The sequence below is a fragment of the Coregonus clupeaformis genome, chromosome 23 (assembly GCF_020615455.1).
Source record: "Coregonus clupeaformis isolate EN_2021a chromosome 23, ASM2061545v1, whole genome shotgun sequence".
NCBI classification, from domain to species: Eukaryota; Metazoa; Chordata; class Actinopteri; order Salmoniformes; family Salmonidae; genus Coregonus; species Coregonus clupeaformis.
Window position 1 is genome coordinate 32,035,538 of NC_059214.1, and position 25,705 is coordinate 32,061,242.

A 25,705-nucleotide genomic window follows, 5' to 3' on the forward strand; every position below is an offset into this window, starting at 1 on the left:
TCTGAAGTTTGCTAGAGTGCATTTGGATGATCCAGAAGAGGACTGGGAGAATGTCATATGGTCAGATGAAACCAAAATATAACTTTTTGGTAAAAACTCAACTCGTCGTGTTTGGAGGACAAAGAATGCTGAGTTGCATCCAAAGAACACCATACCTACTGTGAAGCATGGGCGTGGAAACATCATGCTTTGGGGCTGTTTTTCTGCAAAGGGACCAGGACGACTGATCCGTGTAAAAGAAAGAATGAATGGGCCCATGTATCGTGAGATTTTGAGTGAAAACCTCCTTCCATCTGCAAGGGCATTGAAGATGAAACGTGGCTGGGTCTTTCATTATTACAATGATCCCAAACACACCGCCCGGGCAACGAAGGAGTGGCTTCGTAAGAAGCATTTCAAGGTCCTGGAGTGGCCTAGCCAGTCTCCAGATCTCAACCCCATAGAAAATCTTTGGAGGGAGTTGAAAGTCCGTGTTGCCCAGCGACAGCCCCAAAACATCACTGCTCTAGAGGAGATCTGCATGGAGGAATGGGCCAAAATACCAGCAACAGTGTGTGAAAACCTTGTGAAGACTTACAGAAAACGTTTGACCTGTGTCATTGCCAACAAAGGGTATATAACAAAGTATTGAGAAACTTTTGTTATTGACCAAATACTTATTTTCCACCATAATTTGCAAATAAATTCATTAAAAATCCTACAATGTGATTTCTGGATTTTTTTTTCTCATTTTGTCTGTCATAGTTGACGTGTACCTATGATGAAAATTACAGGCCTCTCTCATATTTTTAAGTGGGAGAACTTGCACAATTGGTGGCTGACTAAATACTTTTTTTCCCCACTGTATTTTTAAAAAACATGGGGGATTGGAAGTGATGCAGACAATTACATTGATGGAAGTTACAATCTATCTGTAATATTAAGCTGATCTACCCCCCCCAAAAAAAAAGTCATCCAATGCACACAACCACAGACACATTTCTAAATCAAGGACATGTAATTTCCCTCTATCCAGGACATGCTGTGCAAATCAAAATCACATCTTAAAGCGCTATCTGGAAACCCACTATACAATTGAACACTGGCGTATGTTATTAACCGCAGAAATACAGTGAAGGTAAATACAATGAACCTTAAATGTTGTTGTACTGTTGTAACACGTTTAATAAGAAAACATAACGTTTAATCTTGTGAAGGATCAAATGTGGTGTTTTATTGCTTTCTTTCACAATACTTGGCTCATGTGGCATGTTAAATACTAACTGCTTTGGATTACGTTGTGTGATTAGTACTGGCAATAGCCTGAGTTGAGTCTTTCAAAGTATTGACTACACTGGCGCTGTGCTCTTCGAGCAGTGTGACCATGAGACTGGGCGTTGCTCTACTGTAGTGGAGAGAAGAGAGGAGAGGAAAAAAGAAGATAAGAAGAAAAAAAAATGATTTGAGACAAAAAAAGAGTAGAAGAGAGGAGAGTTGAAGAGAGCAGACAGTGCTGATAAGAGAAGTCAATGGTGACTTGTTTAAGAAAAGGTTGAGGCTGCGTGACCTGTGTTCGACCTGCTTTTATTGCGTAAATTAACACATGCGCAGAACATCAGGAGTTTTAGACACTGAAAAGGTGTCCTGGGGGCGGAACAAACACAGTTCAGGCAGCCACTCTATTTAGAGAAATGATCAAGTACTTTAAGCTACTGACCTCTACTAGCCTTTCACTATGACTTCTGTCTCCTCACTCCGTCCGGCGATTTATTAGAGCTAACAAAATAAATAGACCTTATGAATAGATAATAGCTCAAACATCCCGAAATGTAATAAGAGGATATGGTTAGGAGTGTTAAATAGCCGATACATCCCCTTCATCTTCCTCAACCTTATCATTAGACATTATAAAATTATTATTACATAGCAAAAAGTATCTGAGATAGGTTAGTCACAGAACAATGGTGGACTATGACATAGTCACATACCCGTGATGGTGCCTGGAACTGGTGAACGCCTGGAATATAGTCCAGAAAAAGAAAACGTGGATTTGAAAGCAAAATCAATGTATGATCATTCAATACAAATAAATGTTTTTCAGTGCTTGAGTTTTAGAAAGTGAAGTTACCAAGGAAACTGTCCGTATTTCCACCAGTACCATACGAGTGCAGCAGCAGCAACAATCAGATATAGAATGACAACGAGTAGAACCCAACAGGCAGCAGAGGTCTCTGTGAGGAGAGAGGGGATACAGACACAGTTAATATAAGCAATCAGTTTAGCAACACAGTGTGTGTGTGAGAGAGAATATGTCTGAATATATGTGTGTGTCTCTCTCAGGTGCTTCTCACCAGAGGATGCGTGTACATAGAGGGAGCCAGTTGCTCGTCCGTAGGGGTTGGAGGCCTCACAGACATAGAGACCATTCAGCTCAGAGCTGAGACTGAGGAGGTGCAGTATGTCTCCCTCTGCTCTCACTGAAGACCCAGGCCATGGCTTGCCCACTCTGGGGAGGGAGTGGAGGAGAATGTATGAGAGTGTGTGTGTTTGTATGTGTGTGTGTGTGTGTGAGTTCAGTATGGTTGTGTGCATGAATGATCATGTGTATGGATGTGTTCATACTACTACCTCTATCTTCAACACCTACAAGGCCTGTGAAACCAGTTAAGCAGACAGGCAAAGGCATGATATGCCAGCATAATTCAACAACTGTCCTTCAGATATGAACATACTGAAGCTTCAAGCTCATTTATATTGCATGTCTTAACAACTACAGCTAACATTTGCATTTAAACTGGCTTGAGGGGAAATCAATTTGAATTCAATCACTTTTTGACTGCATCCCTTTGATTCAAACAAAACTTTCCATACATGTTTGCCCATGGTAAAAGTAGTCAGAAAATGACTTTTTGGACCTGAATGTATTCAAGAGCTTGTTGAATACATGCGCCGACGAAGATGGCGGCCTCGCGACTAGCTCTTAGGAAACTTTGCAGTATTTTGTTTTTTTTATGAATAATTTTTTACATTATTAGCTCAGAAAGGGTTTTATATCATTACATACAGCCGGGAAAAACTATTGGATATCAGAGCGGCGGTAACTCACCAGCATTACGACCAGGAATACGACTTTCCCGAAGCAGATTCTTTGTTTGCTCTCCACAGGGCAATTGAACTGATTCCAGCGGCTGACCCAAAACATTGCCAGCGGAGGAGAGGCACTCGGAGTCGCCTGCTAGTTTGACTTAGGAGGCGCGCACACCACCCACCGCTTCCAAGTATACTACTCGCTAAAGTTCAGTCTCTGGTTAACAAGGTCGACGAACACCGGGCAAGGATTTCTCTCTAGAGAGACATCAAGGCCTGTAACATACTTTTTTTCACGGAAACATGGCTCTCTGGGGATATTCTGTCGAAATCGGTCCAGCCAGATGGGTTCTCAGTTCATCGTGCAGACAGGAATAAATATCTCTCCGGGAAGCAGAAGGGCAGAGGTGTGTGTTTCATGATTAACGACTCATGGTATAATTGTAGTAACATACAGGAACTCAAGTCCTTTTGTTCACCCGACCTAGAATACCTCACAATCAAATGCCGACCGTATTATCTCCCAAGAGAATTTTCTTTGGTTATAGTCACGGCCGTGTATATCCCCCCTCAAGCCGATACCACGACGGCCCTTAAAGAACTTCACTGGACTTTATGCAAACTGGAAACCACATATCCTGAGGCTGCATTTATTGTAGCCACGGATTTTAACAAAGCAAATTTGAGGACTAGGCTGCCGAAGTTCTATAAACATATCGACTGTTGTACTCGCGCTGCTAAAATCCTCTACCATTGCTATTCGAACTTTTGGGATGGTTATAAGGCCCTTCCCCGCCCATGTGGCAGGGTCTACAGACAATCACGGACTACAAAAGGAAAAGCATGTTAACCCCCGCAAGGCTGCCGGCATCCCTAGCCGCGTCCTCAGAGCTTGCGCAGACCAGCTGGCTGGTGTGTTTACGGACATATTCAATCTCTCCCTTTCCCAGTGTGCTGTTCCCACATGCTTCAAGATGGCCACCATTGTTCCTGTACCCAAGAAAGCAAAGGTAACTGAACTAAATGACTATCGCCCTGTAGCACTCACCTCTGTCATCATGAAGTGCTTTGAGAGTCAAGGATCATATCACCTCTACCTTACCTGTCACCCTAGACCCACTTCAATTTGCTTACCGCCCCAATAGATCCACAGACGATGCAATCGCCATCACACTGCACACTGCCCTATCCCATCTGGACAAGAGGAATACCTAGAATGCTGCTCATTGACAATAGCTCAGCATTCAACACCATAGCACCCTCCAAGCTCATCATTAAGCTCGAGGCCCTGGGTCTGAACCCCGCCCTGTGCAACTGGGTCCTGGACTTCCTGACGGGCCGCCCCCAGGTGGTGAAGGTAGGAAACAACATCTCCACTTCGCTGATCCTCAACACTGGGGCCCCACAAGGGTGCGTGCTCAGCCCCCTCCTGTACTCCCTGTTCACCCATGACTGCGTGGCCAAGCACACCTCCAACTCAATCATCAAGTTTGCAGACGACACAACAGTAGTAGGCTTGATTACCAACAATGGCGAGACCACCTACAGGGAGGTGGTGAGGGCTCTGGGGAGTGTGGTGCCAGGAAAATAACCTCTCACTCAACGTCAACAAAACAAAGGAGATGATCGTGGACTTCAGGAAACAGCAGAGGGTGCACCCCCCTATCCACATTGACGGGACCGCAGTGGAGAAGGTGGAAAGTTCCTTGGCGTACACATCACTGACAAACTGAAATGGTCCACCCACGCAGACAGTGTGGTGAAGAAGGCACAACAGAGCCTCTTCAACCTCAGGAGGCTGAAGAAATATAGGCTTGGAACCTAAAACCCTCACAAACTTTTACAGATGCAGAATTGAGAGTACGGCAACTGCACCGGCCGCAACCGCAGGGCTCTCCAGAGGGTGGTGCGGTCTGCCGAACGCATTACCGGGGGCAAACTACCCGCCCTCCAAGACACCTACAGCACCTGATGTCACAGGAAGACCAAAAAGATCATCAAGGACATCAACCACCCGAGCCACTGCCTGTTCACCCCACTATCATCCAGAAGGTGAGGTCAGTACAGGTGCAGGAAAGCTGGGACAGAGAGAATGAAAAACAGCTTCTATCTCAAGGCCATCAGACTGTTAAATTGCCATCACTAGCACATTAGAGGAGGATGCTGCTGCCTATTTAAATCACTGGCCACTTTAAGAAATGGGACACTAGTCACTTTAATAATGTTTACATATCTTGCACTACTCATCTCATATGTATATACTGTATTCTATTCTATAATATTCTACTGTATCTTAGTCCATGCCGCTCTGTCATTGCTTGTCCGTATATGTATCTATTCTTAAATTCCATTCCTTACTAGATTTGTGTGTATTGGGTATATGTTGTGAAATTGTTAGATATTACTTGTTAGATATTACTGCACTGTCGGAGCTAGAAGCACAAGCATTTCGCTATACCCGCAATAACATCTGCTAAACACGTGTATGTGATAAATAACATTTGATTTGATTTGTCTCAACCGATGGCAGACAACACAAAAATCTCACATATTGTAAAATAGGGTATAAGCTACAACATATTTTTTAGACGTTTAAGGTTTTCAAGAAATTACAAAATAGTTTGAAAACCCTGTTTGTAGACATTTAAATGATATCAATTTAAACTATTTATCTTTTACAATGATGAAGACATGGATGTCAGTATGGTGGAAAATGCAAAATAGGTCTACTTTGAGCACCTTTATCTCCTGAATGTTTTGGCATTCGAATCCAAAAAGTAACTTTCTGAGCACTTCTACAATGGGCAAATACTTTATGTATGGAAGTCCTCTGTAGCTCAGCTGGTAGAGCACGGCGCTTGTAACGCCAAGGTAGTTGGTTCGATCCCCGGGACAACCCATACACAAAAATGTAGACACGCATGACCGTAAGTCGCTTTGGATGAAAGCTAAATGGCAAATTATTATAAGGTTTTGTTCAAATCAAAAGTGGTACTGTCAAAGTGATTGAAATCAAATGGATTGATTGAACTAGTTTACATAGAAGTGTATACCTGCTCCAGGTGTAGTTGGGTTGTGGGTTGCCATCTGCTACACATAGGACTGAGGTTTGAGAGGTCTCATTAAGGGTAATGTTCACTGCCTGAGGTGGATCTAAGAGAGACAGAGAGAGAGAAAAAAAGAGAGAGAGAGACAGACAGACAGAGACAGTGAGAGAGAGAGTGAAAGAGAGACAGAGAGGTGGTTAGAGTTACTGTAGATATAGAATGTAAATAGACCTACACACCCATACCAAGACAGATATATGACACACATTACAATTACAATACAGTCTCTGAGCAGTGGACAGGAGTGGAACGATTAGTTACCGGAGTGTAACTCCAGTTCTATGAGTGGAGCGGAGCCCCATAGGGGAGCTCTGCTCCTATTGGTTTACCCACTGCCCTAAGGCAGCATCAGCCTGAGACAAAATTATGCACACACCTGCAGCCAATAGGAGTACAGGTGTCCCTATAAGAGGGGATGCCTCCCCTCAATCAGCCTCCCGAGATATTTATCTTCAGCGAGACTAGAGAGGGTCGGCAGGGCCTTAAGTCCTATGGGGCTCCGCTCCACTCATAGAACTGGAGTTACACTCCGGTAACTAATCGTTCTATATCGTGGAGCTCCGCCCCATAGGGGAGCTCTTCTCCTATTGGTTTAAGGCGGAGCGTAGCGCTCCCAAAATGTACTCCCCTGCCGAGCCCAACACTTCCCATCAAAATGAAAAGGTCAGGCCTAGCAATGGCTGCAACCAATTCCCGCAGTACTGTAACCACTGTACCCATACAGGCGTCACAATATACCGCGTCATCGGTTAAAGACCCGCCCCACCTAGTCCAATGGCAACACCAATGACTAGTGGGCAGATCACCAGAATACAGGCCATACTAATCTGAACTAGCAGATAGATGGTACCTCAGTATCCTGTTACAATACTACCAACCACTAATGGAATGACACAAAGTGTCACTCTACATTGTGTACACGGTAGGCCGCCTCACTCAATCAATGGACCCCAGAGATTAGTGGGCAGATCCCAGAACATGATTCATACTAATCTGAACAAGCAGATAGATGACGTCACATTCTGTCCAATTGTCATGACCGGTCTAATAGTATCGTAACCCATGTTACTACTATTATCCCTCATCATCCCGCCTCACTCCAGTGAAACACTGGTTGGCAGATCAATACATGACCTCTACTGTACTGAACCTGTCAGTCAGGAGTCATGCCAAAAATATGTCCTTCTATCGGAAGCGGACCTGATAGAGACCCTGTCTCCACAGTCCTGCATTCCTCTCCTCCTAGCTCAAAGTCTCCCTTCAGCCACGCTGAGTACAGACTGAGCCAAAGAGTTAGAAGACATATCCAAGAGATAGAAACGGATAAATGGAGACGGTGTTGACCATGACGCCGCTCTACATATATCCTCTACCCCTGTTCCTCTGAAAAGGGCAGTAGAAGCTGCTACTCCACGAGTGGAGTGAGCTCTGATACCCTGAGGCAACTGTCGCCCTGCTGCCTCATAAGCTGTCTCAATGCTCTCACAGAGCCAATGAGACAGACGCTGTTTCGAAAGTGGTCTACCTAGTGCAGCCGCACCATGACACACAAACAGCTGAGGCGATGACCTAATCGCTGCTGTGCGCTCAACGTAACACGCCAAGGCGCGTACTGGGCACAGGCGATGGAGCCTTTCTTCACTCCTCTCTCTATGAGGAGGAGGAGAAAAAGCCCACAGCTCCACGGTCTGTGATTTATATGAACTCCTAATATCCTTCGGCACAAATGCCGGGTTAGGACGTAACACCGCTCTGCTCAGATCGCCATTAATGGCCAGGCAGTCGGGTCTCGTCGAAAGAGCACACAAATCACTAACACGCTTAGCCGTAGTCAAAGCGAGCAACAGCGCTGTCTTCAAAGACAGCATCTTGAGGGGTATTTGATTCAATGGCTCGAACGGCGACTTACATAGCGCTTCGAGTACCAAAGCCAAATCCCACTGAGGAAGCGTGGCTCTAGGTGTTGGCCTAAGCCGCCGCGTTCCTAATAGGAAACGTTTCACTAGAGGGTGGCTAAAGACATTGTCTCTGCCAAACCCCTCTTGACAAGCTGAAATCGCCGCTGCAAACACCTTAATGGTGGCGGGCGATCGCTGCTTGTCAAACATAAGCTGTAGGAAAGAGAGAATACTCTCAACCTGACAGCTCATGGGGTCTACACCTTGTGTGACACACCATTGTGAAAACACGTTCCATCTACTGGCGTACATCTTAGAAGTGGAACTGGCACGTGAACCCTGTATGGTCCTGATCACCGCATCAGATAACCCACGGCGCTCTAGCCTGTCCCTCTCAGCAGCCATGCCTTCAGTGGTTGGCCGATAATGGGCAACCGCCCTATCGTGCCCCCCGCCTGAGACAACACGTCCCGTCGATGTGGAATTGGCCAAGGTGGCGCAATCAACATCTGACTCATCTCCGCAAACCAAGGAGCCCCTGGGCGATCGGGGGCTACCAGTATCACTGACAGCCCTCCTGATCTCACCCTGGCTAACAGTGGGAGAATGCAGGACAGCGGAGGGAATGCATACAGAAGAACTCTCGGCCACGGGTGATGCACAAAGGCGTCTCTTCCTAGTGGCGGTTCTTCCTGTTCCATTAGAGAGAACCATAGGGGACATTGCGCGTTCACACGTGATGCGAATAGATCCACCTCGGCTCTCCCGAACTGTTCCCAAATTTGGAGAACAATGTCCGGATGCAGACACCACTCGTCGTCTCGAGGACCCCCTCTTGACATGAGGTCTGCTCCTACGTTCAAGTAGCCCGGAATGTGTGCTGCTCTCAATGAGCGAAGGTGCTCGTGAGCCCACAGCCACAATTCCTCTGCCGCCCGATGGAGAGCAGGAGACCTGACTCCTCCCTGGCGATTTATGTGGGCTACTGTGGTCCGGTTGTCTGACCAGACCAGCACATCGCGACCCCGAAGGGTAGACGCGAAGTGGGTCAAAACCAGTCAAACCGTTTCCAACTCCAAGAGGTTGATGTGGCGACTCGAAGGAGGCCACACACCTCCTATCGCTTGGGTCTGACATGTCCCTCCCCATCCCGTCAGAGACGCATCTGTGAACACTGGAATGTAAGAGGACACTTTGCCTATCGGGACTCCGTGCGTGAGAACGCGCAGGTTTCTCCAATAGTTCAGATCTGCACTGAGTGAGAGGGGAACCACCACCAACCGATGACGTTGACGCAACGGGTCTAGTCTCAGTTGGGCGAACCATCGCTGCATCCTGCGCATGTGCAGGAGTCCCAGCGGAACCACAGAGTGGGCTGACGACATGAGACCCAAGAGTGACATGATTGACAGCGCCGTCACCGTGTGATTCGGACGACACTTCCTCAGGGCTAGCAACAAGGCTACCCTTCGGGGGTCCGAAATTCGAGCCCTCATCATTACAGTGTCTAGCTGTATCCCCAGGTAGACAATCTGATGACTGGGCCAGGGCGTCCTCTTTTTCCAATTCACAGCGAACCCCAGACGTGTGAGATGAATCACTGTCTGTGTTGTGTGAGTGATCGCCAGCTCTGCTGACGGGGCGAGAACCAGTAGGTCGTCTAGGTAGGCTAGTAGCCGTATTCCCTGACGACGCAACGGTTCCAATGCCGCCTCCACACACTTGGAAAACGTGGGAGGTGCCAGGGCGTACCCAAATGGCATCCTCGTGTATTCGTACGCCACCCCTTGAAAGGCGAATCGCAGAAACTTCCTGTGACGCGGCTGTACCGGCACATGAAAGTACGCGTCCTTTAGGTCTATGCTCGTACAAAAGTCTCCTTTCTGGACACATTCCAGCAGACGTTGTGTCGTTAGCATTCGAAAGGGCCGTTTGGTTACGCTCTCGTTGAGAATGCGTATATCCAATATTGGCCTCATTCCCCCCATCTTTTTTGGCACTAGGAAGTAGGGCGAATATAGCCCCTTGTTCCTTTGCTCCTGGGGAACCACTGTGACCGCCTCCTTCGCCAAAAGTTCCGTAATCTCTGAAACCAGAGCGGCCACTTTTTCGGGCGTTTTCATCACCGTCTCCACCACTCCCCTGAATGGGGGTGGGATCCGGTGGAATTGGAGAGCATAACCCTTCTGCAACGTCTGTTGTAGCCAGCGTGAGAGGGTGCAGCTTCGCTGCCACTGCCAGCAATACAGAGAAAGCGGCCGAGCGCGTAGCTGTAGTATATTCAGTAGGAAGGACCTGTATTCCTCTATGGCCCTTGCCGCCGCTGTTCTCCAACACTGCGGTGGTGGAACAGCCCAAGGCGGGCCTCCCAAGAAAGGGAGAGGAAACATTAGTGTGTTCTGAACCAAAAGGGGGAGCAGGAACGTCAGTTAAACCCGTAACCGTCGTATTCCTGCCCTCCGTGAACGCAGCATAGGTCTGAATTGCACTGACCGAGGCCACAGCCTGCGACAGGGCACCATCCCCAGCAAGCGATTGCGTCATCGTAGGTGACTGCAAACCGCTATTAGAGCCACTCACTACAATACTCCTCGAAGTCTGTAATATGAGGTCTCTATGAGGTAACACAAGGCGGCGCCTTGATACCGTCTTACCCTTCACCTTCTGTGTGTGTTCAACTCTGCACCTCTGGTGGGCTGAACTACGCTCAGTGTGGTGAGTATTAGCGCGTTCAGAAAGAAGTGGGGGCGCCGATACACTGGGCACCTTCGTGACCGTGGTAATCGGGCCCTCCGTGAACGCAGCATGGGTCTGAATCGCACTAACCGAGACCTTAGTCTGCGATAGTGCGCCATCCCCAAATAGCGACTGCGTCATCATGTCAGAGTCTGACAGAGACTGCCGTCTACTATGTGAAGCACTTCTCATACCTGAAGTGTTATGTGAACCTACTCTGAATGCCTGTTCAGCAACGCACCCTTGGTGGGCTGAACGGCGCTTAGAGTGGTAAGGGAGAGAGGGTGAGATTTGAACGCTCTCTGACGTATTATGGAAAAGGGGCTCTTTTTTGACAAAGTCAGGTGGAGCCAACTCTTTATTAAACACATCAACAAAAGCATTTACATCATCACCCATCCCTTCAACCGAAGGGTGGGGGGGGAACAGTGGTCACGTTCAAGGATGGCGTGTCCTCCATTCGCTCCCCCGCGTCCCGTCATGTGCGCCTCCTCTTGTGGCCTCCCTTAGGGGCCCAGGTCGGTGCTCTCACCACCTCCCTCGCCGGCTGCAATGGGGCCACCGTGGCTGCTGGGGGGGCTGGGCCCGCTCTCCTGCCTCCTGTGGCCGCCGACTGATGCCGGATACGCCGCCTCGCTGTAGATCCCTGTCAACTCTGGGGGGCGGAAGTGGATGGTTTACGAGACGGTGCTGGGCCTAACCTCCCTGCCAGTGGCAGGTGTCTGGCCAGCTGCTTCTTTTCCTCGTCCAGTTTGGAAAACCTCTCAGTCGCCTCTTTGACGGCGACTCCAAAGAGCCCGTCGTCAGAGAGGGGGGCGTTCAACAGGGATGTTCTGTCTGCTTCCTTCATGGTTGTCAGTGACAACCAGAGGTGTCGCTCCGCGACCACCGAGGTGGCCATGGACCTCCCCGAGCAGACGGCCGATGCCTGTGTTAGGTGTAGGATGGCGCCAGAAATTCTAGACGCCTCCTCCACCTCCTCTGGCTCCAGCTCTGTCTTACCCGTGGTTAAACGGGACAGAGCGGCTGCCAAGAGGGCAATGTTGTTAGCTGCTGCTACAGCTTGGACTCCCAAATTGAAGGACTTCTCTAAGATGGCAACGTGGCTTTCTTGGAAGAGGGCCAGGGACTCGAACCCGGTACGAGATACGCCGCCATGGCGCTCTCTAACCTGGGGATTCCCTTAGCTTGGCCCTGGAACCTTCCCTCCACTCTAGTGAATGGGAGGTACGTTTTAGCCGGCGAACGCGCCGCTAAAGGTGCCTCCCATGAGCCCTCGACGTATTTCGCCAATGAAGGCATGGCAGGAGCTAAAGGCTCTGCCGCTCTTCTTGGCCTGGAATAGGGGCTGCCCTCCATTAAGTCAACCTCCGGTGCGGAGGGAATAGGGGGCAGCGGTATTTCCAGCCGTCTAGCAGCTCTCTCAATGAGACCTGGAAAGTCCGTTCTCAGAGACGCTGCGGTGAAGGACAGGGCTTCTGACTTCTCAGAGCCCGTGTCGTCATCACCATAGGAACTACAAGCCCTCTCTCTAACCAAAGGAAAGGGGGGCTTGAATGTATGAGGGACGGGGTCTGACTGTTCCATTGGAATGTCAGCCTCCTCCTCATAGTCCCTATCATCCCCTGAGTCTGCACCGTCTGATGACGCCTCTGAAGCAGAGGCTAGTATCGACAACACGTCCTCTAGGGGGATATCCTCCCTAAAAAACGCCCAACGCTGCTTCCTCTCCTTTTTAGAAAGGAGGGCGCAGGAGGCGCAGTTAGGGGGACTGCAGACGCCCTCTTTGGCATGCTGGGACCCTAGACACACAAAACATAAGTCGTGGGTGTCGCCGGCCGCCATGGAGGAGCATCTGCATTGAGCTTTGAAAATAGCTTTTGGTGGTGGAAAATCTACTGGTGTGCTCATTTTAGGACGACGTCGATGACTGGAAATTCGACAGCGTTCTCGTCCTGAGTCTTCTCTTCGTCTCTTCTTGGCTTCGTCAGTCTAGTCCAGTCGCTGAAGATAAAGGGAGGCTGATTGAGGGGAGGCATCCCCTCTTATAGGGACACCTGTACTCCTATTGGCTGCAGGTGTGTGCATAATTTTGTCTCAGGCTGATGCTGCCTTAGGGCAGTGAGTAAACCAATAGGAGCAGAGCTCCCCTATGGGGCGGAGCTCCACGATATAGAACTGTAATCCACAGATGAGGCAACACTCAGAATTCAGTCGTTTGTGAACCTGATCTTCTGTCGTTTCAGCTCGATAGTTTAGTTTCAGGACAGGAGTAGTACAATGAAAGTATTGTAAAGTTCCATACCACTCTGTGCCTCAAATCAAATCAAATTGTATTTGTCACATGCGCCGAATACAACAGGTGTAGACCTTACTGTGAAATACTTACTTACAAGCCCTTAACCAACAATGCAATTCTAGAACGAGTTAAGAAAATATTTACTAAATAAACTAAAGTAAAAAATAAAAAGTGACTATGCAAAGATAATAAACAGTGAGTAGCAGCAGTGTAAAAACAAAGGGGGGGGGGGCTCAATGTAAATAGTCCAGGTGGCCATTTGATTAATTGTTCAGCAGTCTTATGGCTTTGGGGTAGAAGCTGTTAAGGAGCCTTTTGGTCCTAGACCGAGAGTGTGATCACACAGTCGTCCGGAACAGCTGGCGCTTTCATGCATGCTTCATTGTTGCTTGCCTCAAAGCGACCTTAAAAGGCATTTAGCTCGTCTGGTAGGCTCGCGTCACTGGGCAGCTCGCGGCTGGGTTTCCCTTTGTAGTCCGTAATAGTTTTCAAGCCCTGCCACATCCGACGAGCGTCAGAGCCGGTGGAATAGGATTCAATCTTAGTCCTGTATTGACGCTTTGCCTGTTTGATGGTTCGTCTGAGGGCGTAGCGGGATTTCTTATAAGCGTCCGGATTAGTGTCCCACTCCTTGAAAGCGGCAGCTGTAGCCTTTAGCTCGATGCGGATGTTGCCTGTACTTCATGGCTTCTGGTTGGGATTTTGTACGTACGGTCACTGTGGGGACGACGTCATCGATGCACTTATTGATGAAGCCGGTGACTGAGGTGGTATACGGGGGTTTCTTCGGATGGGGCCACAGTGTCTCCGGACCGCTCCTGTCTCAGCCTCCAGTATTTATGCTGCAGTAGTTTATGTGTCGGGGGGCTGGGGTTAGTTGGTTATACCTGGAGTACTTCTCCTGTCTTATCCAGTGTCCTGTGTGAATTTAAGTATGCTCTCTCTAATTCTCTCGTTCTCTCTTTCTCTCTGAGAACCTGAGCCCTAGGACCATACGTCAGGACTACCGGGCATGATGACACCTTGCTGTCCCCAGTCCGCCTGGCCTTGCTGCTATTCCAGTTTCAACTGTTCTGCCTGCGGCTCACGAAACCCCTACCTGTCCCAGACCTGCTGTTTTCAACTCTAAATGATCGGCTATGAAAAGCCAACTGAGAGACCTGAGCCCTAGGACCATACGTCGGGACTACCGGCCGTGGTGACTCCTTGCTGTCCCCAGTCCGCCTGGCCTTGCTGCTATTCCAGTTTAAACTGTTCTGCCTGCGGTTATGGAACCCCTACCTGTCCCAGACCTGCTGTTTTAAACTCTAATGATCGGCTATGAAAAGCCAACTGAGATTTATTCCTGATTATTATTTGACCATGCTTGTCACTTATGAACATTTTTGAACATCTTGGCATGGTTCTGTTATAATCTCCACCCGGCACAGCCAGAAGAGGACTGGCCACCCCTCATAGCCTGGTTCCTCTCTAGGTTTCTTCCTAGGTTTTGCCTTTCTAGGGAGTTTTTCCTAGCCACCGTGCTTCTACACCTGCATTACTAGCTGTTTGGGGTTTTAGGCTGGGTTTCTGTACAGCACTTCGAGATATTAGCTGATGTAAGAAGGGCTATATAAAATAAAATTGAAATTGAAAATTGAAATATACTCCTCAATGCCATTGGATGAATCCCGGAACATATTCCAGTCTGTGCTAAGAAAACAGTCCTGTAGCGTAGCATCAGCGTCATCTGACCACTTCCGTATTGAGCGAGTCACTGGTACTTCCAGCTTTGGTTTTTGCTTGAAGCAGGAATCAGGAGGATAGAATTACGGTCAGATTTGCCAAATGGAGAGCGAGGGAGAGCTTTGTACACGTCTCTGTGTGTGGAGTAAAGGTGGTCTAGAGTCAGTGGTTCCCAATCTTTTTTTCCTTGGAGCCCCCCCTACTTGTATCTAAGAAAAGCTGACCCCCCCAAAAAAACATTTTAAAAATAATAAAATAATAAAGTGATGAATTCCTAATCTTTGTTGGCAAAAACATCAATTATAGTTTTTCTTTCCTTTTCTCTTTGGTTTGTCCTGGTTACCTTTGTGTATAATCAACTGTAGGCATATACACACACATTGTTACCAAAATAATAATAATGATTCATTATCAGTGTAATAAGTGATTAACAGCACCTATATAGCTCTGTCCTATATCTCCCTCAGACCAATCCTATATAGCTCTGTCCTAGATCTCCCTCAGACCAATCCTATATAGCTCTGTCCTAGATCTCCCTCAGACCAATCCTATATAGCTCTGTCCTAGATCTCCCTCAGACCAATCCTATATAGCTCTGTCCTAGATCTCCCTCAGACCAATCCTATATAGCTCTGTCCTAGATCTCCCTCAGACCAATCCTATATAGCTCTGTCCTAGATCTCCCTCAGACCAATCCTATATAGCTCTGTCCTAGATCTCCCTCAGACCAATCCTATATAGCTCTGTCCTAGATCTCCCTCAGACCAATCCTATATAGCTCTGTCCTAGATCTCCCTCAGACCAATCCTATATAGCTCTGTCCTAGATCTCCCTCAGACCAATCCTATATAGCTCTGTCCTAGATCTCCCTCAGACCAATCCTATATAGCTCTGTCCTAGATCTCCCTCAGACCAATCCTATATAGCTCTGTCCTAGATCTCCCTCAGACCAATCCTATATAGCTCTGTCCTAGATCTCCCTCAGACCAATCCTATATAGCTCTGTCCTAGATCTCCCTCAGACCAATCCTATATAGCTCTGTCCTAGATCTCCCTCAGACCAATTCACTGAAACGGGGCAGTTTGTTGCATACACACATGCACATCATGTGAACACTGGTTTTGACACAGCTATAATGTAGTGTTATAAAAATAACAATAAGTAACAATAACAGACAGTACGTTACAATAACTTGTTCCTTCCTTAAAAAACTAATGGCCACCTTGGGCCTGCATAACTCTGACCAGGGATGGGATGTAATATAATATAATATAATAATAATAATAATAATAATATAATAATAATAATAATAATAATAATAATAATAATAATAATAATAATATAATAATATGCCATTTAGCAGACGCTTTTATCCAAAGCCACTTACAGTCATGTGTACATACATTTTTATGTATGGGTGGTCCCAGGGATCGAACCCACTACCCTGGCGTTACAAGCGCCATGCTCTACCAATTGAGTTACAGAGGACCACAATGTCAGGTGTCAGGTGTGATGCTAGTGACAGCCAGCCTAAAGTCCTGGTGGACATCGAGCCTGTTACAGGCTTTTGATTTTATTGTTACAAGCGCGCTGAAGGCCGTCTCAGACAGGTACGTAGTGCTGAATGGTAGAATAACCCTTGTAGCTGCTTGTTTGGCCAGTCTGGGTGCAACAGCGTGTCCTTTGACAATCCAAAACTGTTTGTATCCGTTCTCGTGGAAATATTTATTTGACATAGAATCGGCTTGGTCAGCAAGCTCATCTTCACAGCCGAGGTATTCCACATCCTCGAGACCGCAAATATAAGGGTCCATCACCCACGATTCCTTTGATAAGTATTCGTCAACATCGGCAAAACTGGATTTAATTTCTTCCCGCAGCATGTTCATGTGCCTGGTAAATGCAGTGCGTAAAGACACAGGCACAGTGCCACCAGACTGTTTCATCAGCAGTGGAAATTGTTGTAGCTCCCCTTTGGATATTTTTCCAACTCTGTACTCAAGTTTCCGCACAAAAGCGTCGAGAGAGTCTTTGCACTGCATGACGTTTGATTCAGGACCCTGCATCCGCTTGTTTGTCTCATTGTAGAGAGTGAATGTATCTGCTAGGTATGCCCTTTTGATCCAAAACGCATCAGTCAGCTGTTCGCACAGTGGTCGATTGTGATCTTGCAAGAATTCCTTAATTTTTTCCTGCAGTTCCATAAAACGCACAAGCACTTGTCCATGTGACAACCAGCGTACCTCTGTGTGTAACAGCAGTGTTTGATGCGCTTCATCCTCACACAGCTGGGCAAACAGTCTCTCGTTAGTAGGGCAAGCCTTAATAAAGTTTACAACTTTAACAACTGTTGCCAGGGTGTTACTAAGGTCTTCCGAACGTTTTTTACTGGCCAATGCTTGGCGATGTAGCATGCAGTGGAAAATTGTGCACCCCGGGGCTTTTTCCTTCAATCGGCTGTTAAATCCCTTGTTTTTGCCCATCAACGCTGCAGCCCCATCATTGCAGCATGCAACAATATTCTCGTAGGGCAGATTGTTGGATGAGAGATATGAGTCCATAGCTATAAAAATATCTTGGCCTGTTGTTGTTGTGGCTAGATTGGTAGACATAATAATGTCTTGTTTCAAGACATCACCGTCAATATATTGCACATAAACGATGAGCACGGATTCGTCTGACACTGTTGTTGTTTCATTCAACTGAATGGCAAAGGGAACATTCCTAAGCTTCTCGTGCAGCTGGTTTTGACAATCTCCAGCCATTTTATCAATTCTGTCTTTCTCAATTCTGTCTTTGACAGTGTTGTCAGAGAGTGGGACGATTCTCACTTTATCCACCACCTGTGGGCCACACAGCCTCTCTACAATTTTCAGGCAGGCGGGTTTGATTAGCTGCTCTCCAATTTTGTGCGGCTTTTTAGCCTTGCCAATTAATAGCGAACACACAAATGACGCCTCCGTGGCTCTGTGTAAATCACTGCCTGCTCTTTCAAATGCTTTTCTGATGTCTGTGGATCTTTTTGATAGTGCCAACTGCTTCTTCCTCTCAAAAAAATCCTGACCTTCACCAATAGTCTCCTGGTGTTTTGTTTCCTGGTGTCGTTCCATTTTGCTTGGCTTCATGCTGTCATTAGCTAGCTTCTCACCACAAATGACAGATTCTGGCCGAGTCCTGTCCTGTCCTTCAATAAAACAGAAGTTAGAATAACTCTCGAGATATAGCCTTACTTTATTTTTTGATGATGAGTCATCAGCAATTGTTTTATTCATTAAATAGTGATGCTCTGACTGCAGGAAAAACGAGCTGCTAGCTGAAACTGATTGAGCGCAGGTCATTGATGTGCACACTTTTTTGGGGGGAATTATACTTTTACATTTCTCTGCCATTATTATTATTTTTTTGATTGGCCTTGGCATTGCAACCATTTGATTTTTAATAACATTTTAAAATGTATTCATTTTACAATTAAATTATAGTGGAACATTTTATGCACGTTTGACCTCAAAGCAAATGAGATCACGCGCCCCCCCTGTGAACTCTGGTGCCCCCCTAAGGGGGGCGCAGAAACCAGGTTCGGAACCACTGGTCTAGAGTTTTTTTTCTCTCTGGTTGCACATGTGACATGCTGGTAGAAGTGAGGTAAAACTGATTTAAATTTGCCTACATTAAAGTCCCCGGCCACTAGGACCTCCGCTTCTGGATGAGCATTTTCTTGTTTGGTTATGGCCTTATACAGCTCGTTGAGTGCGGTCTTAGTGCCAGCATCGGTTTGTGGTGGTAAATAGACGGCTACGAATAATATAGATGAGAACTCTCTTGGCGAGCAATACCTCAAGACTTCTTTAATATTAGACATCGCGCACCAGCTGTTATTGACAAATAGACACACACCCCCACCCCTCGTCTTACCAGACGTAGCTTCTCTGTCCTGCCGATGCACAGAACCTCCAGCCAGCTATATATTATCCGTGTCGTCGCCACAACTCGGTGAAACATAATATATGACAGTTTTTAATGTCCCGTTGGTAGGATAGTCTTAATCGTAGATCATCAATTTTATTTTCCAATGATTGCACATTGGCCGATAGAACGGATGGTAGCGGTTTACTAACTCAACTACGAATTCTCTGAAGGCAGCCCGACCTCCGCCCCCTTTTTCTCAATCTTTTCTTCACGCAATGACGGGGATTTGGGCCTGATTTCTAGAATGTTGGACCCGTTAAAGAAAAAATCTTCCTCCAGTTCGAGTTGAGTAAACGCTGTTCTGATGTCCAGAAGCTCTTTTCGGTCATAACATTTTACATTTTAGTCATTTAGCAGACGCTCTTATCCAGAGCAACTTACAGTTAGTGAGTGCATACATTTTCGTACTGGCCCCCCGTGGGAAACTAACCCACAACTCTAGCGTTGCCAACGCCATGCTCTACCAACTGAGCTACAGGGAACTACATAAGAGACGGTAGCAGCAACATTATGTACAAAATAAGTTACAAACAACGTGAAAAAACGAACAAGATAGCACAGTTGGTTAGGAGCCCGTAAAACAGCAGCCACCCCCTCCGGCGCCATTTCCACGACTATATTTAAGCTAAAGACAATAACAGTTGTTACAAGCTAAATCAAGGGACAGGCATAGCAGTGGACAGGGAAGAAGCCGCAGAACAGGCTCCACAGGTAGAGTAGGGGCCTACTATAGACATACAGAGACTGGTTAGAGGGACTATTAGGCTACAGGCAGTGAGACTATATACGTACAGTGGATGACTATTGTCTGTGACAGTGATAGAGGAATATACTTTCAGTGGATGTCGATAGCGTATGACAGTGGTAGTAGAATACACTTACAGTGGATGTCTATGGTATAGGACAGTGGTAGTAGAATATACTTACAGTGGATGTTTATAGTGTAGGACAGTGGTAGTAGAATATACTTACAGTGGATGTTTTTGTGTAGGACAGTGGTAGTAGAATATACTTACAGTGGATGTCTATGGTGTAGTTGTAGGTCTTCTCTGTTGCCAGGGCAGACTGGTTGACCACACACTGGACCTGCTCGTGATTGGCTGCTCTGGTTGGCACCCCGAGCAGGTGGCTGAGTACTGTGGTGGTTCTGTTGACGTGCTGGGTGGAGTTGGTCACCGTCCTCAACAAACTGCTGAATGCACCCGTGTTCCACCTCATCTCCGCCTGTGGCTTGGCACCAGCAGCCACACAGGTTGCCAAGACAATGTCATTTTCCTCAATTACAAGAGGAACATTGACTGTCACACTCACCACTGGAGGAACTTAGAAAGAAAACAAACCAACAAATTGAGAAAAGAAGACATGCCACTAATTCTAAATGTGGAACTATACATTCACAGCCCAGTGATAATACCGTTAAGGGAGAGGGATGTTTATGAAAAGTGGTGTATATATTCCCAAGTTATTTAGCACTGGACCATTAGGGGAAATATGTATTGAGACTTGATGTGCTCTCCTTGTCACAACTTCGGCATTAAGAGGTTAAAAAAAATCCAGGCTAAATGTGTAGATGAGATTGACAATACACACAGTATTTCTACACACTCATAGTTCTTACCAACCACAGTCAGAGGTATCTCTATATTGTATGCTCCACTGGGGAAAACACTGAAGATACATGTGAAGGTGCCTTCATCCAACAGTCTGACAGCTGTTATTCTAATAGATCCAAGGTTTTCTGATGGGTTTCCAATAAACTGGACTCTACCTGTCAATCCATTTGGTGCATCAAAGTCAGTAAAACCATTTGGATAAATCTGCATACAATTATGTTTCTGTTTTTCTTCCCAAGTACTTTTCTGCCATGTTATGTGTTTGAGCTCCTTGGTTGTCTCTATCAGTCTGCAGGATAAGTCCACACCCTCCCCCTGTACCACAGTCCTGCGTCCCCCAATCAACTGTGTACCTGAAGAGAAACACAAGCCAAAAACACAGTCCAAAAGATACCTGTAGAATAGATGCTTATGAAGTCTAATAAACAGAGATGTTATCAAAACACACAGACAATACCATTATTTGTATTAGCTGTGCTTAGGAACTATGATATCCTATTGATGCTGAAATGTGGTTATTGCAAAAAGAAATGTGCCAATTGCTCAGTATTTGACCCGATGCCCATTTCGGCGATGGCTAAAGCACATACTGATCTGGGTCCAGTCTAGTCTGAAACTACTTAGTGAATATGTTATTAGAATAAGAAGCCAAAAGCCCTGACACAATTATTACACTTACTCAAGAGTAAGATATTCAATACATTCCCAGATACTTGGGCATGCTCAGCATATCTCAAAACTACTGAGTTAAAAACATAGTAAACATACTGAGTTAAAAACATAGTAAACATACTGAGCTAAAAACATAGTAAACATACTGAGTTAAAAACACAGTGAACATACTGAGTTAAAAACATAGTAAACATACTGAGTTAAAAACATAGTAAACATACTGAGTTAAAAACATAGTAAACATACTGAGTTAAAAACATAGTAAACATACTGAGTTAAAAACATAGTAAACATACTGAGTTAAAAACATAGTAAAAATACTGAGTTAAAAACATAGTAAACATACTGAGCTGATGTGTGTGCCTTATTGTTGTCACGATCGTCTTGAAAATGAGCAGACCAATGCGCAGCGTTGCGAGTGAACATGATGACTTTATTAATTAAAGCAACCACGGAAAAACAACAAAAGACGATAGTGAAGTCCAACAGACAAAATACTGAACCTGGAACAATAACCCACAAAACAAAGGAGAAAACACACAGAATATATATGGCTCCCAATCAGAGATAACGAGCCGACAGCTGACACTCGTTACCTCCGATTGGGAGTCATAGACCAATCACCATAGACACAAACAAAATGAAACTCACCCATCCCCAACACCACCAAATGAAATACACCCAAACAAATGAAAGTGAACAACCCTGGCTCAAATATCAAAGTCCATGGAGCCAGAGTGTCACAGTACCCCCCCCTAAAGGTGCGAACTCCGGGCGCACCAACATCAGGACTAGGGAGGGTCTGGGTGGGCGTCTGTCCACGGTGGCGGCTCTGGCCCCGGTCGTGATCCCCACCCCACCACAGTCACAACCTGCTTCGGTAGCCTCCTCCCAATGACCACCCTCCAACTAACCCCACCTGGACTAAGGGGCAACACCGGACTAAGTGGCAGCATCGGCCTAAGGGGCAGCACCGGGATAAGGGGCAGCACCGGGATAAGGGGCAGCACCGGGCTAAGGGACAGCACCGGGCTAAGGGGCAGCACCGGGCTAAGGGGCAGCACCGGACTAAGGGGCAGCACCGGCCTAAGGGGCAGCACCGGACTAAGGGGCAGCACCGGGCTAAGGGGCAGCACCGGGCTAAGGAGCAGCACCGGGCTAAGGGGCAGTACCGGACTAAGGGGCAGTACCGGACTAAGGGGCAGTACCGGACTAAGGGGCAGTACCAGGCTGAATGGCGGATACTGGCTGGACGGCTCTGGTGGCTCCCGGCTGGTCGGCTCTGGCGGATCCCGGCTGGACGGTTCTGGCGGATCCCGGCTGGACGGCTCTGGCGGATCCCGGCTGGACGGCTCTGGCGGATCCCGGCTGGACGGCTCTGGCGGATCCCGGCTGGACGGCTCTGGCGGATCCCGGCTGGACGGCTCTGGCGGGTCCCGGCTGGGACGGCTCTGGCGGGTCCCGGCTGGACGGCACTGGCGGGTCCCGGCTGGACGGCTCTGGCGGGTCCCGGCTGGACGGCTCTGGCGGATCCCGGCTGGACGGCTCTGGCGGATCCCGGCTGGACGGCTCTGGCGGATCCCGGCTGGACGGCTCTGGCGGATCCCGGCTGGACGGCTCTGGCGGATCCCGGCTGGACGGCTCTGGCGGATCCCGGCTGGACGGCTCTGGCGGATCCCGGCTGGACGGCTCTGGCGGGTCCCGGCTGGACGGGCTCTGGCGGGTCCCGGCTGGACGGCTCTGGCGGATCCCGGCTGGACGGCTCTGGCGGATCCCGGCTGGACGGCTCTGGCGGATCCCGGCTGGACGGCTCTGGCGGATCCCGGCTGGACGGCTCTGGCGGATCCCGGCTGGACGGCTCTGGCGGATCCCGGCTGGACGGCTCTGGCGGATCCCGGCTGGACGGCTCTGGCGGATCCCGGCTGGGACGGCTCTGGCGGATCCCGGCTGGACGGCTCTGGCGGATCCCGGCTGGACGGCTCTGGCGGATCCCGGCTGGCTGGCTCTGGCGGATCCTGGCTGGACGGCTCTGGCGGATCCTGGCTGGACGGCTCTGGCGGATCCTGGCTGGACGGCTCATGGCTGGCTAACGGATCTGGCTGCTCATGGCTGGCTGACGGATCTGGCTGCTCATGGCTGGCTGACGGATCTGGCTGCTCGCGGCTGGCTGACGGATCTGGCTGCTCACGGCTAGCTGACGGATCTGGCTGCTCGCGGCTGGCTGACGGATCTGGCTGCTCATGGCTGGCTGACGGGTCTGGCTGCTCATGGCTGGCTGACGGATCTGGCTGCTCGTGGCTGGCTGACGGATCTGGCTGCTCATGGCTGGCTGACGGATCTGGCTGCTCATGGCTGACTGACGGATCTGGCTGCTCATGGCTGGCTGACGGATCTGGCTGCTCATGGCTGGCTGATGGTGCTGGCTGGGCGGCTAGCGGTGGAGGCGGACCCCAGCCTCGGATTGCAGTCATCACCTCCAGCAGGGCGGCTCCCATCCGCATGAGCCGCTCCTGCCCGTCACGAACCCGAGCCTCCAGTCCAGCATAGGCTGCGTCGGCTCCTGCTGATTCCATAGCAGGTGTATGATTCTGTCTGGCGGAAGGCTCTAGCGGCTCCCGGTCTGGCGGACGGCTCTGAAGGAACAGGCCGGGCTGGGCTGGTGACGCACCCCGTAGGATACGTGCTTGGAGCAGGAACAGGCCGGTCCGTACCGGGAACACACACCACTGGCCTTAACTGGGGATCAGGAACGGGCCGGACCGGACTGGTAACACACTTCAGTCTCTCATGCCGTGCCACAACAACTTCCCTCCCTCTACTCGCCAATGGCTCCCGTAATCCGATAGCCTTCTCTCCAGCTCTCCCTGTGGCAGCCTCCTGCTGCCCAGGCGCCAAGCCATGTGCCCCCCCAAAAATTTTTGGGGAGTAACCACGGGCTTCCAGCCTCGACTCCGCGCTTCCTCTTCATACCACCTCCTCTCGGCTGCAGCTGCCTCCAGCTCTTCACGAGGGCGGTGATATTCCTCCTCATACCACCTCCTCTCGGCTGCAGCTGCCTCCAGCTCTTCACGAGGGCGGTGATATTCCTCCGGTTGTGCCCAAGGACCCTTTCCAGCCCGTATCTCCTCCCATGTCCATGAATCTTTTGGAGGCGTCCATACATCCTGTGTAGGTAGGTCCTGTTGCCGCTTGTTACGCCGCTTGGTCCTCTTGTGGTGGGTTATTCTGTCACGATCGTCTTGAAAATGAGCAGACCAATGCGCAGCGTTGCGAGTGAACATGATGACTTTATTAATTAAAGCAACCACGGAAAAACAACAAAAGACGATAGTGAAGTCCAACAGACAAAATACTGAACCTGGAACAATAACCCACAAAACAAAGGAGAAAACACACAGAATATATATGGCTCCCAATCAGAGATAACGAGCCGACAGCTGACACTCGTTACCTCCGATTGGGAGTCATAGACCAATCACCATAGACACAAACAAAATGAAACTCACCCATCCCCAACACCACCAAATGAAATACACCCAAACAAATGAAAGTGAACAACCCTGGCTCAAATATCAAAGTCCATGGAGCCAGAGTGTCACAATTGTACCCTAAAAGGACCAGGACTACAATTTAATGGTGGGATTGTGTGTTTGGTGGGTGTTATTTTCTGCCTAGTATTAATAAGAAAAAAGTGACAAAAACATGAGCGCAATAATATGACATTTGATGACGTCAATTGAAAACCTACTTTCTGTGTCCCTCTGGATGATGAGTAGAATCACACAGCACAGCTTCTGTAACATGCTTTGCTCTTCTCATTGCTAGGGTCATAGGGGAAATGTAATTATGGAATTGTATTACATTTTGAGATTGCCGTTTGTAATAATGAGGACCTATTCATTGTTTATGCAAAACAGTTATGTAGGCTATCTCAAATGTAAAATAATGTTGAATGCAATGCAATTTATTCGAGCAATGGTCTGCAATCACCACTCTTTGATGGAGACTATGCACATCTTGCAAAGTAGCCTACACCTTATTACAAAAATAAACCAACAGTTCTATATTGGTCAGTAGTATTGAAACCAAACAGATGAATCTGTAAATTTAATAGGCCACTAACCTGTGATGAATGTAAGTTCCTCTGCTGAAGTAGCTGAGACATTTGTTTTTTGCTGTTTGTGCTGACAGACAAATGTCCTGCTGCTCCTGTAGGAAACAGTTATTGAGTAAGCCACAGCAGCTATTGCAACATGGGGTGGATCATGGATGAGACAGTCTAGTCTCCACCCCACTCGTAGAATCCTGGCTTTTCATAAGCTGTGGACTACCTCTTCGAAAGCCAATACCACTACTGGTTATGAAACATACCCATAGGCCTCATTACAAACAAGAACGATGGGACACAATTATTTTTTTCTTTAAGAAAAACAAAGTGAAATACAACAACAGGCCAGATTCTGTATGACTTGGGACCCCTCTCTCTGATGAAACACTATATATACAATAGTATGTGGACACCCCTTCAAATGAGTGGATTAGGCTATTTCAGCAACACCCATTGCTGACAGGTGTGTAAAATCGAGCACACAGCCATGCAATCTCATAGACAAACATTGGCA

At 48.0% G+C, this 25,705-nt stretch overlaps 2 protein-coding genes across 3 annotated transcripts in view; one reads left to right on the top strand and one right to left on the bottom strand.

Annotated features, from left to right (window-relative positions):
* LOC121563190 (nectin-3-like) overlaps positions 1 to 25,705 on the top strand; it is a 164,686-nt gene that overhangs the window by 107,962 nt on the left and 31,019 nt on the right. The window lies entirely within an intron of this gene.
* Positions 949 to 25,461, bottom strand: LOC123481746 (nectin-3-like). Its single transcript, XM_045206644.1, has 10 exons — positions 25,207 to 25,461; positions 24,832 to 24,904; positions 20,417 to 20,764; positions 19,815 to 20,120; positions 6,120 to 6,219; positions 2,331 to 2,485; positions 2,108 to 2,210; positions 1,968 to 1,996; positions 1,697 to 1,755; positions 949 to 1,384 (listed from the first exon to the last, which is right to left on the bottom strand). The coding sequence occupies exons 2-9, from the start codon at positions 24,884 to 24,886 to the stop codon at positions 1,730 to 1,732; spliced, it is 1,122 nt and encodes a 373-aa protein (XP_045062579.1). The 5' UTR covers positions 24,887 to 24,904; positions 25,207 to 25,461; the 3' UTR covers positions 949 to 1,384; positions 1,697 to 1,729.